The 17318-nt window shown below is 44.2% G+C and overlaps 1 protein-coding gene across 1 annotated transcript; it reads right to left on the minus strand.

Annotated features, from left to right (window-relative positions):
• Positions 1–13378: 13378 nt before the first annotated feature.
• LOC120449539 lies at positions 13379–15481 on the minus strand. The gene is made up of 3 exons (XM_039632061.1): positions 15215–15481; positions 13666–13817; positions 13379–13611 (listed from the first exon to the last, which is right to left on the minus strand). Exons 2-3 carry the CDS (start codon positions 13811–13813, stop codon positions 13457–13459), a joined length of 303 nt encoding a protein of 100 aa, XP_039487995.1. The 5' UTR covers positions 13814–13817; positions 15215–15481; the 3' UTR covers positions 13379–13456.
• Between the last annotated feature and the right edge of the window lie 1837 nt (positions 15482–17318).

Here is a 17318-nt window from a genome sequence, read left to right on the forward strand (position 1 = left end):
GAAAATTTGTACGTAAAGGAGTTTTTATTAATATACGATCAGCGCCATAACTTGAATTATGATGATTCAATTTATTGAAATATAACGATGATCAAGGAAATCAAAGTCATGTACTAGAGCTGTGCACTTAGTATACCATGATTTCTCGCAGTGCACTGACTAATGAGGTCCGATCCCAAGCCTTGTTGACTCAGTGCACAAATTCCCGGCCACGTGGCTACCTTCCACCTTCCGTGGAAAGTGGGCGTGTGCCCGGGATCCGATCAACCACCATCACTATGGGAACTCCATTCTACATAATGTTCTAGCGCAGCCTTTTCCCTAATTGACGCACGTCCAGGTCGTGTGTCGCCTCAATTTGGTTATACAAACTTAATTGACGCATTTGTTTGATTTGAACGGTCATGGGAGAGAACGCCTTCTTATTTGTATCCTAGAAAAGAGCGGCGCAATCAATTTGCTTGATTGGGTTAGCTCCCTTGGAGATTGTGCACAAATTGGCCAACAAAGTGGAGAAGGAGCGTCTCTAATTTGCTCGAAGGCTACCGAGATTCAGTTGCCCGGGGTTTTTGTATAAGGTCACGTAGCAGAAAGCTGGAAAATGTTGCAGATGGAAATTCATCATTCCCGCTTTAAATGCGGGAAGACAAGAATTTATTGAAGAAAAAGCGGAATGTTGAGAGCTTTCTCTTAATCAAGGAATGGGAAGATGGAATTGGGTTTTTCCTATTTTTGTACATTTACTATTTGATTAGTTTCAAAGTATTTCAGGCTATATTGAACAAATAATCAGCTTCTAACTTTAAAGTAGCACGTTTTAACCCAGTACTCAATCATTTATATTTGTATGTAGTTAAATTGCTTATGAGCGATCAATTAAAATAATAATCATTTGATAATATCTTAACAGTTTGCATAAGTAGTTATAGCTCGATTAACTTTTCAAGCACTTGGCCTAGAAATAAATAGCATTTGGTATTTATTTGCATAGTTGAAAAGTCTAAGCAAATATTATACATCAAATTAGCATTTCTTAAATTACTTAGAATGATTATCTCTTTTGCCAATGTAGCTTACTCAGAAAGAGTAGTCTGAAGATTGTGAGGGGCTTCTGTGGCCCCATACTCACACTCCATACTGAGATGTTCGAGATGCATCTCATCCATGACCATTTGGGCAATCCTAGTTTCCTGCTTCTGCCGGTGTCGCAATCCGCAGGTGTCTAATCCAACTGGCTGGCCAAGATTTGTCACCTCCATTGTGGCAGACTTAGAGCTGCTGGCGTCGGCACGATGTTGCCCCCTGTTGCCCCCTGCTGCCACAAACCCCGAACGGGTGTTATCTTTATTTTCGAATCGAATAAATCATAACTTTTGCACCTTCTGGCACGACAAACTAGTTGGCACACACCCCCCACACACCACACATACTTGTATTTAATAGCAAGTGTATTTAAATTACACTAAACCAATTTCAGACTCGGAAAAACACTTATAAATAAACCATGTAGTGTGAATTATCATAAGAAGCTCAGACCCTGCCTTCTGTTAACCCAAATTAAATTTCAATTATGCGACAATTCCGTAAAAGGCCGTCAAGTGGCTGACCGATTTCCGGCTGGGGCTAATTATAATTATGTAAAAAATCGACAGACAGACAGACAAGGAGTGGCTATTTTTAAAGCTCAGACATCAAGTCGTTGTCGTGTCGCCGTTGTTTTTGGCTTAATTGTAGCCCGATTTGTTAACGGCCCAGCGCGGCACTCAAATGGGCCCACCAAAATGGCCAAAGCCAGACCAAACGCGCATTCAAATCAGACCCAGCTGACACTGAAAAATACTACAAAGCCCCTCCAGAAAGTAGCAGACCAATCGAATAGCATACCGCAACTACAAGGCACGCACAGCGACACGAGAAACACAACATCGCTGGAACATTGTTGACATCCGGAGCTGCCCTGTCGCATGACAATTAGAAAAGGTTCGGCCGCAATCGCCCCCGCATTTTGTAGTTTGCCGTTCGGATTGGGAGGCCAGTTAAGACATTCACCAGTATCTCGGACAATCCTCGATTACCAATCGACTTTGGCCAGACAGACAGACAGACCAGAAATCGGCGGCGAATGAACCCTACCTTTGGCTCTAAAACTCTATGCAAATCGATCGATATGCGAAAATGTTTTTACCACGGCCCACTGACAAGCCGATTACAGAGTGCCGTAAAAGTTTGTGTACTTACACACATGTATCTGCTTTTCGGGTTAGATTTCTCCACCTCCTTTTTTGGAAGTTTAAACATGTAAATCGAAATACAAATACATTTAAATAAAAGTTAGCGATATTAAATCATGAGAGAGTTTCTGATCTGATCCCATTTCTTTAATAGTAATACCACAATTACACGCATATTCCATTTCTAGTCTTATTGGAGCATCTCTTCATCTTTGGCAATTAAGCAACTGCACTTTGCTGTTAAAACATTTGCCCACTCGCCAGAACAACACACTTAAAATGTCAAAATTTTTGACAGTACCGCCCTCCTACACAGCCGCCCCCCACAAACAAACAAACAAACACACGCATTTAACAAGAGCGCCAAATTAAGCCATAAATTTAGACGCCTTGGACCACCAGCCAAGTGGCAAGTCGGCAGCTCGGGGATCCAGGATGCGGGGAAAGGGGATCGGGCCTGCATGGCTGTACAGCTGTACGGCTGAATATGTAGCCAAATCGAATGGAAAAACAGCAACGCAGGGAGCCAGGTCCAAGTTGTCTGCAGGCAAAACGCCTCTGCAAGTGTGTCTTTTATTAGGATCTCGCATAACATCTGCAGCTGCGTCACCGTTTGGAGCTCGAGTGGTCCTCTATAAGTCAGCCTCCCCTGAGTCGCCGCCACATCATCATCACCATCCCACTCTCTCCCGCTCGTTTAATGCGAAAATTCAAATTTAATTAGTCTTCAAGTGTAGAAGTAATATTTGTACAATCTGGTGAATTTCGCAGCTGCATCATCTGCATCCAAGGAAGTGGGAAGTGAAATTGTGGAATGGGAATAAGATTGCAATGGGAATGGAATGGAATGGGGACGACTGCTCCGATGACGACTCCTTGACTGAATGCCTAGCGTTGTTGATATAAAACTGTAGAGCAGCAAGTGGGTTGAACACTGGCCACAAATCATGTGTCGAAACGGACACCAAAATCTTAGAATTCAAGAAAACTATGGGCAAAGTAAACTGACAAAAGTATGTTAACAAATATGGCTCGAGAAGGAATAAATACAAATAGATTTTGGTTGTGCTTTGTCATCATAAATTTTACGAATGCACCCAATTTGTAATAGATCCCAATTTTCCGCAGTGTTCACCACATGATTGGCCGCTTGTCCGACTGCAACTGCACACATCTGCATTCCAGACGAGTCAACGGCAAGCGGCAGACACCGCCGCAGACTCAGATGCGGCCTGGAAACCATGGATGCAGATACTGTGGCTGGATCCAAAGCCAGACCCAGACCCAGACCCATACCCATGCCCAGACCATGTGGGATTATGACGCGCCGGCACTCAAGGAGGGGCGATGGCGATGGCAGTGCCCAAGTCAATTGCAGTTTGTCTGCAGCCGAGCGCAGCTGACGATGAGTTCTTCTGTGCAGGCTTGTGGCTTCTCCACATTTCCACATCTTCAGCTCCAGCTTCGTTGGATTCTTGATTCTTGATTGGCTGCGAAGACGCCTCCGTTTGTCGTTCGCAGCAGTTCGCGACCCCGAACATCGCGTGTGACATTTGCTGCCCCTGCAATTGCAATTGCAACTGCAACTTGGCTGCTGATGCTGCACCACATTCATTAGCAGCCACTAAATGTTCGCTTAATCATTTCCCCTGCAAGTCTGTCACAGTTGCTTTCCGGGTGCTGGCTTACACACAGAAAAACAAGGCACCATTGTATTATAGCTAAGTCCGCTACTAGCACTGATATGTGCTAATCCTAATGCTTCGAAACTTTGCCCTTTTCGCTGAGTGTAGAACTCGAGTGTCCCCCAGTTGGAGTTGAATCCAAAGTTAGACTCGAAGAGCGACTCGGCAGAGAGTCTCAGTAGATGGCACTGTCTACAAATTGCCATCGGCGGAGCTTGTTGCAATCTTAAGTGAATTTATGTGGCAATCTGGTGGCGTCTCCGGCCTCCAATTTCTTGCTCACAGCCTGCCACAGTCCATGATGACTTCAATTAATCAGCTTAATGCGCTGCAAATGATTAGAACTGAGATTGCAGGATGCGAGAGGATGCGGATGCCGTTCTGGGATTAATCACAGCCCATAAACAGGATTCTAATTGGGGTTTTCAATTTCCACTAGCTTCAGGCCTAATTGAAAAATATGTTGACTTCTATTTGTTGGTTTGATGACCAAAGTTGTAGACTTCAGAGCTTTATAGTTTACATCACAAGTTTGTACCACATAAGTTACCTGCTCATTTTGGATGCCCTAAAAACGAAAGTATCTCTTCCAAGTATCTGGCTATGAAGCTTATGTCAGATTGTGAAAGGTGTAAGGCCTCCAACACCAGCTGCAGGATTATATGACTTTATGGACTCGCATTGCGGCAGCTGGCTGAAATAATTCGCCAAATACGCAGGCCGGCAAAACGAAAGAGCCAACATAGTATATATTTGAAATATCGGTCGAATGGCCATATAGAGCCAGAGGCAGCGCCGCCATATGCCGCTTTATATGGCGGTGGCAGGTCGGATCGGTTCGGATCGGATCGGATCGGATCGAAACGTGGCCAACTGTTCGCCCAGTGCTGACCATTTTGGCGTCGTTGCTTATTTTGCCTTTTTTGCATTTTCCGCGGCATCCACAGACATTGACAACGCACTTGTCGTCGTTTTGGGGCGTGTTTTATGCACTTGTCGCGGCTCGTTGCACTAAACAGTTGCCTCAACATGGCCAACAAGTTTGTTAAATGTCAATTTTGTGTCAAAACGCATTTTGAATGCCCGAGTACTGCCGCGGCCGAAATTGTCGAAGAAATCATCTGACACACCGCGCGGCTTTCGAGGCCTCCAAATCGCGCTGCCAGGCCAGTTTAAATTTAAAGCTCATAACACCGAGAAAAGTGTTCCCAAGAGCACGCCCATTTCGTGGGCTATGGCCGCTCGTAAAATATGACACGCTGGTTATATCAAGAAGCCATAAAGAACGCTAAAATATTGGGCAACAGTAGGTGGACTATAACAAACAATTTAAGAGAATATAGGCAGATTTTCATTTTTCCCAGGGGACTTGGAAACTTGATGTACTAACACTTTTATACTCATTTTGAATAGGTAGAAAACTCAATTTAATAGCTTATAAGACTGAGAAAACACAAATATAGTTTGGAAGTAACAAATATTTTTCACATTTTACTGTAATCAAATATGCAACGAACCCATTCAGGTGAGTGTATGAACAAGAGTTGTGTCTGCCCCAAAATAGCTGACAACGCGCAATTTAACCCGTTGGCATCATTAGCAGCTCGTCGAGAAAAGCACCCCGCCCACATTCCGCCCCCTCTCGGGGCGGGGGAAGAGGAAGTAGAGTGACATGTGGGTACCATTCGGGCAACCCCGATCTTCCAGAAATAGCGTGATAATCGCGGCACGCTCATCTGCCTTCTTTCTGGATCTTGGATCTTGATTTCCACTTCCGATTTAACTGGAAATGCATAAAAATCCTCCCTTTTTTGGCTGCCGGGGCCATGTGTGTGGTTTTCCGCCCCAGCCGCCCCCCTTTTTTCTGAAAATTTCCGCTGTCATGTGTGCCAAATGTGCAGCTGCAAAGGGGAAACGATATAGAACCAATCGACTGGCTACCTTATGTTTGATTTCATAAATACACGATATTCTCCACGAACCGGCGGCTGGGAAAAATATGGTAACATGTAACAGATGCGCGCCATATTGCGGCTACGGATCACGGACTGTTTTTGGACTCCGGACAACGGACAACGTACAAGGGACCCCGGACTCCGGATAGCAGACTACGACGGCGAGTACGGGTTGCCCACCAATGGCATTGTTTATGAACTGCATCCGCAGTCAATAAAACATATACATTTTGATACTTATTCGTATACAAACAGCCCGACCACGGGCCTTTGATCAATTTTTCCTGGCAGGAGTGGGTTTTCCGTTTTATTGATTGCGTTAGGTGGAAAATCATTGGGGTATAGGTACTCGAAATAAAAATTCGGTTACCAATTTGATGGCTTTGCAAAATAGAATAATAAAAACTTAAAAGAAAATAACCCTGAAACTTCGAATACTATAATAATAAAAACTTAGCGTTGTGAGACTTTTCAGAATATTTACAAAAAATGTAAGAATTATACATTAAAACTTACCGAAATTGGCACATCTTTGCTTGTAGATCGTCGTTTCTTCTGCACAAGAGAATATATGGAATTTCACCTTCTTACCACTTTAAAATAAAAAACAAAAATAAACACTTTACATTGAAAAATTAGATTTTTCACTTTTTGAACACATTAAAATAAAAAACAAAAATAAACACTTTAAAATGGAAAATTTTATTTTTTACTTTTTGAACACTTTAAAACAAAAATGAACACAAATCACAATACGAAATTTTCCTTTTCATTTTTTGAACACATTAAAATATAAAACAAAAATGAACACTACAATGAGAAATTATCTCCAATTAAACACCTCCATTTTAACACGGCCAAGATGTTAAAATTGTTATTAATTGATGCACAAGAAAATAACACACAAAATAATGGAACAGAAAAAAAAAGAAATAAAAAATGGGATATCAAAACTCGCCGCAAACCATAACCACTATTTGCGGCGAATTTAACATCATTGCCAACACACTTGCATTTATGCACGGCGAAGTAGGAGCACGACGCAATTAAAACACGGCGAAATTGTCGCATCGCGAACACCCACACACACACGTAAAAACGCGCGTCACCCGCTGAATTCGCGAATTAAAAACCGTAAATTCGAATTATTTATTGCATTTTGAAATCGCACGTTATTACTGACATACTAACTAACCGACAGTGCATTCATTTAAGGTAGAATAACTCCCTTTCGATGTCTAATTAACATAAAATTGGCCACTGCAACTTTTTGACGCTCACACACATACACACTCACGCAAGAGCTCAAAGCACGCGGTTTTTGCAGGTTTTTTACTTCTTGCAGGTGTTTTAATTACTCAAAATCGAAACAAAAAGATTGCCTATGCAAAGATTATTTAGTATTAACACAAGTTTTCACTTTTCCGAACACTTTTAGATTAATAAAACTAATTAAAACACGTGCTGCGAAAACGCGACCGTCAGCGAAAAGCGCAACTATGAAATGGCAAATGGCGACTTAGAAAAAGGAATAAGCGAGGATCTAACGGAACTTTGCTCTCTTTCGCTTTGATCTTGGAAACTACTGGAAAAGAGAGGACTGTAACGTAACATTCGCGAATATTACATATGTAAACTAGAAATATGTACATAGAATATTAATTCTTATGTGTTGCAAGTAAAAACCGAGTGCTTTTATTATAAAAGAAAATGAAATAATATTGCAAAATCGCACAACATACATATTTAAATACATTGCTGATTTTAAAGCTGGCAATTTGACGGTCCCATTTTGGAATCCGCCCAATCCCTTGCTGCAAATCGTTAACCATTACCACTAATAGCTTTTAAACTGCCTGTGACCCTTGGGATTTCACGATCTGCATCCGATGCAAATCCCCAAGCATGCCGAATCGATCCCCTGATGGGCCAAAAGACCGCCAATCAGAGGTCCCAAGCCCCAAAGACCCCATTTCCCGATCTCGATCCCGATCCCAAAACCCAATCCCAAATCCACGAGTCCGGCGCTTTGGGTTCAAAGAGAAAGACTCGGTTTTGAACCCGAAGCAGCGAAGCGAACTTAACTCGAGTTAACCAAGACGAACCGAGACAGGGCCAAGTCCAATTCGCTGGTCAGGCCAAAACCTTCGAACTCGAACTAAGCCAAGTGGGAATCATGGCCATAACTTGAATATGTGTGGTATTCAGATCGATAAATAAATAACTTATATAGAAATGATTATTTAACTACCTTTCTTGTCTCACAATTGACACTCATACATAGCACACATACTAAGAAACTACTTTACACTAAAAGGCATTGCGTTTTCTCTCAGTGTATCGATCCTTGGCTCGACAAATTGCGTGAAGCGGCGCATTATGTTTATGGCCTTTGTTTGCTCTGCGATTGTGGAGGCGTTCCAGGGGTCAGGGGTTCAGGGGGAGTGGCAGCTGCTCTGACCTTGTTGAAACATCAAAAACCATATCATTGGTATGCCGCCGCCGCGATCTTCAATTTCGTCTTCGGTCGCTCTTGCCCGTTCGGTTTGGGCTTTTGAAAAATTGCACAAGTTAAAAACCATTTCATTGCATTTACAGGGTTTCACTTGCCTCCATCGGCGGTTGCGGTCCGCTGCCATTCGATTTGTTGTTGCGTCTCGGCGGCTGCATTGTGTAATTTATATGAGCCGGGCCAAAACGAAGGCGTTCGGCGATCGACACTCAGCGAAAAGTCCCCCTAACATGAGCCACTATAAGTTCAGCATCAGCTGCAGGAATTGTAATAAAAATACCAGTTAGATTAAAGTTGCTCTTTAATTTAATTTATTTTTTAGCATTACAAATAGCACATGTATTCATTACTAAGATGGATGTGCTTGCCCTTTTTAAGACTACTATAAAGCAATTACAACACTAAACCCGGAAGATCTTTTCAACAATTTGTACTTCTACTTAAGTACCCAAGTTATGAACATCTATTTTTCAGCTTGTTTAATTACTCATTTGTAGCTTTGGGCACCGAAAGTGTTTTGACTTCGCGTATCTGGATTTCTTTTCTGCGAGTGTGCTGCACTGGCCATTGCCGCGGACGACTACGTGACCTCCAATTTGGGATCAGTTTCATGTGCGTTAAAGTGCACATGTTGCCACCCCGTACCCCGTACCCCGCACCCCTGCCTCTCCATCGCCCGCGATTCGGTGTGGTCCGCCGGCCCCTTTGATGTACCGCCGGCTGCCAAAGCACCGCCTTCTACAGTGGGACACCCGAGCCGCGCCAGAAACCCAGTCCGACCGAAAGTTTATTCATATGCTAATTTGGCTCAGCGCTAGCACACACAGAATATGGACAGTCCGGCGCACTTGTCGCCTCTTTTCAGACTTGTGGCTTTGGCAGAGGGGCCACGACAAATATCCAATTAAAATTGCTCAGCTCATGGCGACAAATATTGACTTGCGGCTTTTCGGCTTTTTGGCTTTTCGGCTCTTTCATGTGAATGGCACTCCCTTTGGAGGGGGGGGGGGAAAGCGGTTGATTACTTTCATATGGAAAGCGAATGACAGGCGGCCAATTGGGATTAAGATCCATAAGTCCTCGGCAGTACATTTTCTTTATATTATATTCCAAAATAAGATTCTTTTTGCATAACTTGTAAACATGTTCCATTCTAAACTGATTACTGTATTCATGTAGTTATTCTTGGGGCCTAAAAATCCCACTTCCTGCTGCTAATACAAGCCACGTTAATGACCGCTTTTCTTCCCAGTTTCGTGCTCTTTTGGCCATAAAGAAAACAAAGTCGAAAATCTCTGCGCCAGCGTACAACTCTTTCAAGCGCCGCTAATTAAGTGTGGAATGTTACAGCAATCAGCTTGGTCCATTCAGGCGATGCCGCCCCTTCGGCCCCCCAAAACCCGCGAGGTGGCCACAAATGGTCATTGAATGTGAGGGTCTTAATGAGGCCCCCCGGCCAAGCAGTTACATTATATAAAAACGCAACAAAGGCTTTCCACACACATGTGCGTGGAGCATGGAACGCGTTGCGGGTGCGTAGCTCCAAAACTACAGTCAAGCTGGGCTAATGCGAACTTAAGTGAGCCCTTGTTTCGATCAGGTGAGCATTTAGTGGGCTTGAATAGCGAGGTTCTACTGTAGCAGGGGGACTTGGACTTGGACTCGGCCCAGCTGAGTGTGATTATCGTGGCCATTGTTGCCCTGCGGTTTAATGTGATCTCATGTTGATTGATTGAGCACACCTGTGTGAAAGACGCGCCAAGTTCGCTCGCTTTTGTTTTACTCCCCAAAAAAAGCGATCTTGATGGATTGGTTTGGATTGGTTTGAATTGGAGTGAAGGAGAAAGCTGGGCCTTTCATCTGGGCCTTTGTGTTATGCAATTGTTAACATAGAAACGTACAAAAGAAGGGGGCAGCAATAATTATTAGGGGCCAAAGCCAAACAAAAGCTTGGCGTTTTTTGCTCCTCCGCGCTTCGCTGACTTTTTGACGGACAGTTGCTTTTTACGAGTATTGTATTTTAGTAGTAGTAGTAGTAACTATGGTAGCAGTAGCTGCCGGACATTGTGGAGCTGCTTGGGTGGCTCCCCTCGTTACCCCCTCCCCCCCATCGAAAGCCTTTGTTGCTGCGCCCTGCAATTTGTATGAATTTCAAATTTCTTCAGCATTGAATGTGAAAAAACCACAGCTTTGTATGAAAAAAAAAAACAGAAACAAACTCGGCCGACGCAGTCAAGCAGTTTGAATGAATAATTTCCGCAGTTGCTGGTCGTCTTCCGCTGGGCCCCCGTCTACAAAGATTCTGCCAGCACTCAAAAAAATACAATATTATATATTCAATTACATAAGTCATAAATTTAAACTGATTTTCTATTTAAAGGTTGCATGGAACGAGGTACAAATAGAAAAGTTGTAGAGCAATCTTGACTTTCACAATATTAACTTCAAAGTTTGGCAAATCAATATCTACTAAGTTTTGAAGCGCTTTAGGGATTTGATTTTAATTAAAATAGGTATAGAGTTTATTTTCTCCCTATTCCTTACAGCTTTTTCTGCCAGTGCATGGCTGCGGCTGTTTATCATTGTTGGGTTCTCTGCGCCAAATGAAAATGAACACGTGCGTCCGGTTGCTGCTGCTCAGCTGCTGCTGATGAAAATAAATACAAGTATGTGGATACCGTGCCGCATTCATGTGGACTCAGTGCCACCATTGCCACCAGTGGCAGCAGAAGAAGCAGCAGAAGCTCCCCAGCCATCCAACAAATTTCACTTTATTGATGGGCACTGCACTTGAATTGCTAGTACAGCTGGGGCAATCGCGGGGGCCACCTAAGCACACACAGGCGATTTGCAACGCTTGGCCGCACAACGAGGCGTATGCGTGATTTGGCATTAGCTTTAACATGGGCAACAGCTGTTCGCTCGAACGATCCAAGCCAGAGATCACACAGCACACCAGTTGCACCACCTGGATTTTATTACATATATGCAATATACTATACGTTGAAGTCCGCAACTTAAATGCTAAGTGGGCGAAAATGCGTGCAGATGACATTCAAAGTGCACTGAGGCAAAGCGGTGGCCAATTGGGAAATAATCTTTGTTTTAGAAACTACTTGGGCAGAGAAGAAAGCTTAAAAAAGAACTGAGACCAACTTTAATCGGATGCCAAGTTCTCTAAATGAACTTCAACATGTGTGTATATGCGATCATCCAACTGTGCAGTTTTGAGCACTTCAGAGTTTCCTTCTGAAGCAAGAACCTCATTTCACTCATTGTCTGGCGGGCAACAATGAAAACATCGCAATGATAAAACCCCGACATCTGTAGGAAGTGGCTACTGCATGTATCGCACATGAAATGAGTGTATACAGTGCTCGTATGTACACATATCCAAAAGCCCCATTCCCAAGTTGATTGCTTAGCGGAGCTTATCTGGAGCGAAATGACCCCAAAAAGAGCGAAAAGGAGTGAATTCGTCACGGATTCAACCCTGAATTTAATGGTTCGCAGATTGCCATTTGTCGCGGTCAAATGGTTTGCAAATTACACTTAATTCAGCGACAAATACAGTAGTATCGCTACTTGAAATGGGAGTTTTAATCTTAAACCTAAGAAATCTGCTAGTGCGCCACAATATTTGTAATCACATGGGGGGCAGCGCGCAAATAGAGCACTCACAATCAAAAGTTGCACAATTCAGGAATTTTGGGAAAGGCAATTCCAAAACGGAAAACCAACTGGCCGCACATGCTGCTCAGCTGTTTGCAATTACTTTTTTGGAAGTGGCGGCCACCGCCACAGATACAAATCAAAGACATTGCCACAGTTGCGTAACAGCCGACACAACCCCATCTACCCCATCTACCCCATCCAACTAGGGCATCCAAGATCTGCGCTTCTGGAGCCGAGAATAGAGCGTTTCAGGTGGCAGGAAAGTGAAGATGGACTGCCGCGGGCCGGAACTGAGCGACTTCCGCTCCACTCGAGCAGCCGTTCACCTTCTGGTGATTTCATGCAGCTGTGCACTGAGAAAAACTGGGGATTCAGAAGGAAACATAAAAGAACTAAATGTGTATTAAAGGTATCCTATGCCTTACGAAGTAGCTGTATTCAAAATGCAATTATTTGTTTGTGACGCAACTCAGAAGTGGATAGATAGATGAGGTAATACTTTTTTTCAGTGTACAAGTGTGCGATCCTCTTGCTCCAGATTGACAAACAACACGTGTGACTGATGGAGTGAGCGAGTGAGTGAGTGACTGGCTGGGCAAGTGAGTGAATGAATGAATGAATGAACGGATGGCTGGATGGATGGGTGGGGAATGGATGGGGAATGGATGGGGAATGGATGGGGAATGGGGATTGGGTGAAGTGAGCAGCGAGTGTGGGGCAATGGCAATCAATGTAATGTTTATGCCGACGATCTGTGGACGGGGATCTCAGAGATCTGGGGAGCAGAGACTCCGATTCAGGACCACAAATTGCTTTCAATTATGTTGCATGCGACTGTGCTCCCGTTTTTATGCCTCATTGTTGACGTGTCTCCGTTGGCAAGTTTTTACCCTCCTCCATTAACCAGGCAGCGCATCCATCGGTTCCATCGGTTCCATCGTTTCCATCTGGGCCATGTTTCGTGTGCTGTGCTGATGATCTCCGTGTGCCACTGATCAAGTTGCCTCGAGTATTTATCTTGCGACTGTGGTAACTGCACTCTCGACAGCGCCATTATTGTCCCCATCAACGCTGCACGATGGCACCGAAAGCGCACAAAAGCTGTCTAATTTTAATCTTTTTTGGGACTCAAAGGGTTAAGGAATTTCATCTCAATTAGGCCACATGTCTGCTTGTTAAATAATAAAAGATATATATCAAATAATCAGCATATATTTCAAAATGAGCACCCCATCCACTGTGCCGCACTTTTTGCCCACTTCGCTTTTATGGCTTTGATTTTAAGCATCGGTTTCAGCATTAAAATGTTCCATTATAAGACCACCACCCCGATCCTCACCAGAACCGCAGCAAATGACTTGCGGAAGTGCGCCACGCCCACTAAAGTGCATGTTTGACTCATCGCCAAGTTGGATCTGGAGATGGGAGCTGGGTGACCATGTGGGATTCTGCGATTGAGTTACTCGGCGCAGCGTCATCATCATTATCATTATCGTCCTCGCAGTGATCCGCTCTTGAGAAGATCGGTTGGAGATCGGTTGGGGATCCCTCGGCTGCGTGCAAATGTGTGCTTTTAAAAACAAACTAAAGTGAAAATTATGTCAAACCTGTTGACCAACCAGCCGTCGCTCCTCGTTGGGATTTCTCATTCTCGTTGTCCATCTGCATCTGGAGATCGGATTCTGATGCTGATTCTGATGATGATGCTGATGATGATGCTGATGATGATGCTGAGGCCCGATCTGCTTTCAGCATTCAACTGGAATTGAGTAATTTGTTGCAGAGACAATTAGATGCAACAGATTGTTGACTAAGTGACTGGAACGTTTACAGTTGAGATCGCCGGTGAAAGGAAGTCGAGCAGCCCGAACCCATGGAACCCATGAAACCCCTGAACATGGAAGATGTTTTAGTTTTGGCCCGGGGGCGAACAGTTGGACTCGCTGACAGGCTGGCCAAAGAACGCACACTGATAAAAATTCATTGTATTCAACACCATATAGAAAAGAATTATAAAATGGGTAGATGGAAGCAAATACCTTGTAGATCTGAGCAAAGTAATTAGGAAGGGATTTTCTGCAAGTGCAGGTTGGAGCAGGGAGTTCATCGGAGTTCACCGGGCAACGACTGAAATGAAGATGCCACCGCAACGAGGAGAAGGAGGATGAGGAAGCGATTGGTGCCTCGTAGCATTTCATAATTTTCAGCCAATTATGCGAAATTGCCCCAGTCTGCGGGGCTAGCTGAAAGCTGAAAAGCAAACAGACCTTGGGCCAAGTTAATGACATTGAATGGGGTCAGCTCCCAAGAACCACAAAATAAAAGCCGCAAAAGCCACTCGACGACGACGACGAGTTTGAATCATGGCGAAAGATTGCTGACAGCCATCAACAGTGCTTGTGGACTTGGGAACTTGGCGACTTGGGGCTCTGCCGCATGTGAGTGTCACTCAGCCCATTTCCCCCTTTGGCAGTCAGCAGTTTAGGTGATGCAAGCGATCAGGTGCTCATATCCGACTAGATAAACACACTACCACGGGGGAAGTATAGTCCAAACAGAGAGGAATCATTGCAATCATTGTATTGAACTTAGTATTGAACTTTAATTTGAAGCTCGAGAATGCCGCTATTGAAATTACCCGTGATCCACTTGCCACACTCGCCATCTTTCACCAACTTTTCCCCGCCGATCTCAGATAGCAGCTAATTCGCCTGCTCAGCGCTTATCGCACGTTAATTGGCCGCTGGCCAACATTTATATTGGATATGGGTTAGAGATCGCGATCGGAGCCTCTCCCAATCGCCAACTCTCCAACTATCCAGCTATCCAACACGTGCACATCAAACTCCACGCTTTATAATTGGTTTGTCCAGCTGCCAGGCAACCGGCCACGAAAGCCGTAGTCTTGGCTTCACATTCAGTCAAGCTCACATTGGTGTGCAAGGCCAAGAGCAGAGAAGCCGGGCCAAGACAGGCACTGCGAGAAATTGTGTTCTAATTGTACATCTTTCAGTCATTCTAAGGAATGATGTCCGTTTCTCTAGTTCAAGTTGCTTTGGCACTACTATCAAATCTCCGTTTGTTTCTATGCTGCTTTCACAGTTGCTAAAGAATTAGCGTTTTGATTTATCTTACTTACTTTTGCCTACTAATTACCTAGCTTTTTCTCCGCGTGTATACAAAACCAACGTCAGCGATGCTAAGTGAATTAAAATAATGCTGCCGCTGCTTTTCGCTGCCTTTCGCTGCCTTTCGCTGATGAAGATGATGTTGATGATGACGATGATGATGAGCAAGTTGAAGATGAAGATGAAGATGTGCTTGGCGATGCTGATGAGGCCGGCAACCCAGGAACTCCTCCCCTTGGGAGCCAGCCACTCTGATGATTCTATTTATTACACGGCAGGCAATTTGCAATTTTGCGCTGCGTTTTAATTATTTGCCATGCCCGTTAGTTTTAATAAAGTTGCTAACTGTGAAAAGACGTGACTCGCAAACGGGCATTTAATTCGCATTCGCACACAGCGAAAGTGTCGATCTAGCATTCTGTTCTATGCGGCATATATCCAGTCAGCATCCAGACTCCGAGTCCGGCCTTCCCAGCCAGACAGCTGATTAAAATCTCGGCGTGTCCGGCAGGATTTCGCAGAAAATTCTTACACGCAAGCGGCGGACAGCTGAAAAGTTGCTGCGTTAACACCCATTGGCAAAAGCGGCAAAGTGCGCAGATCGTGGGGCATTTCGTGCGAAATTTTATCACGCGAGGCATTCGAGTTGATAAGCATCTCGGCGAATGGAACTCCGATTCCGCGATCTGGCGAACAGATTGCGATGCCCAGGCTCTGATATCAGGCTCACACCCGACAACAAAGGATCAGTGATGAGGTGGGCCAAAATCACTAGCTATTTCCAGAACTTCTGGTCTTAACTTGAAATACTCAGGCTGAAACTAGATAAGTCGCTCTTAAAATATTTGTTAAGTTCTTTACTGAACTTAATTATTGCTGAAAGTATTTAAGAACAGGTTGTATTAAATATAATTTAAATTGCAGTATTAAATAGAAAGCTTAGTTTTAGCGAGTACTTTATTCCCATTTGAATGAGTTAATAGTCGGCCTGCCAGCACTTCGAAGTTCGCAGACTGGGGACGCCTTTGTCTTATCTCCAGCTGGGCATCTGCCCATCTCCTCCAAAAGCCCCATATCCCCTCATCTGCTTAGCTCCTCCAGAAATCCCAGGAACGACAACTGCTGCAAGGCGCCGCAGAAGGGGCGTGGCAGGTGTTGCAGGGCTGTGTATGCCCCCAATCGCTCTTCTTTGTCTGGGGGTGCCAAGTGTTTGCGCCAAGCGCTGATTGTCCTTATCGGAGGCACAGATCGCCTGGCCAGAGAAGCCAGTGGAGCCAGAGGAGTCGAACAGAAAAGGCGGCGCGAATCGCATGCGTAGATGCTGCCTAGAGATTGCGAACTGCACTTGCGTGTCAGTCGAGAGAAAAAAAAAGGCAAGAAAAAGAGGAAAAGAGCCGAGAAAAACCAGTGCCAAGTGATGAATGTCCGTGTTATGCGATCTAATGATCTAGAAATGAAGTTAATAAATCGTTTAGCCAGATGGCACAGCTCTTTTCGAGTTCGCAAAGGAGGCTGCTTCTGTGGATTTTCAAGATCGACTAGAACGACAGAGATGTACGACTCTTGTGTACTAAAAAAGTAAATTTTAAAAAGAAAGAAATATCTTAAATTAGCTGTTTTCCTCATTGTAAAGTCAATATATTGACAGGATTCAAATAGTTTCTTTTGGAATTTTAGGAAGTTGATTTACCTAAATCATTCAACCAAGTAGTTTACCTAGGAAGAAGTACAATTCTTGAGATTTTTAGACCAAATACCACTCCGCTTTTCCCAACACTTGGCTAGTAAAAGGCCAAGTAAGCAATACTGGCTCCTCTTGGCCCGTTTGGCAAGTGATCGACCACCGGGCCGACAGACAATTTGCATAACTACCGTGCTTATGCCGCAAACATAACAAATTACAACGATTTTGCGTACATACCACCGGGCGGATGGAAAGCGAGGCGTTTAGCAAATATCTGCCGTCCCATAACGGGACTCTCCTCCATCCATGAAGAAAATGAAGAGCAGTGCAAACAAGGCCGAGATGTAATGGCCCAGACGCATGGTAATGGCCATAATAAGGCCGCAACAAGACAGGCCAACTTGAAACTTCAAGTGGCATTATGCAAGGCGTGTCGTCTCCGCAAGAA

The sequence above is a fragment of the Drosophila santomea genome, chromosome 3L (genome assembly GCF_016746245.2).
Source record: "Drosophila santomea strain STO CAGO 1482 chromosome 3L, Prin_Dsan_1.1, whole genome shotgun sequence".
Taxonomy (NCBI): domain Eukaryota; kingdom Metazoa; phylum Arthropoda; class Insecta; order Diptera; family Drosophilidae; genus Drosophila; species Drosophila santomea.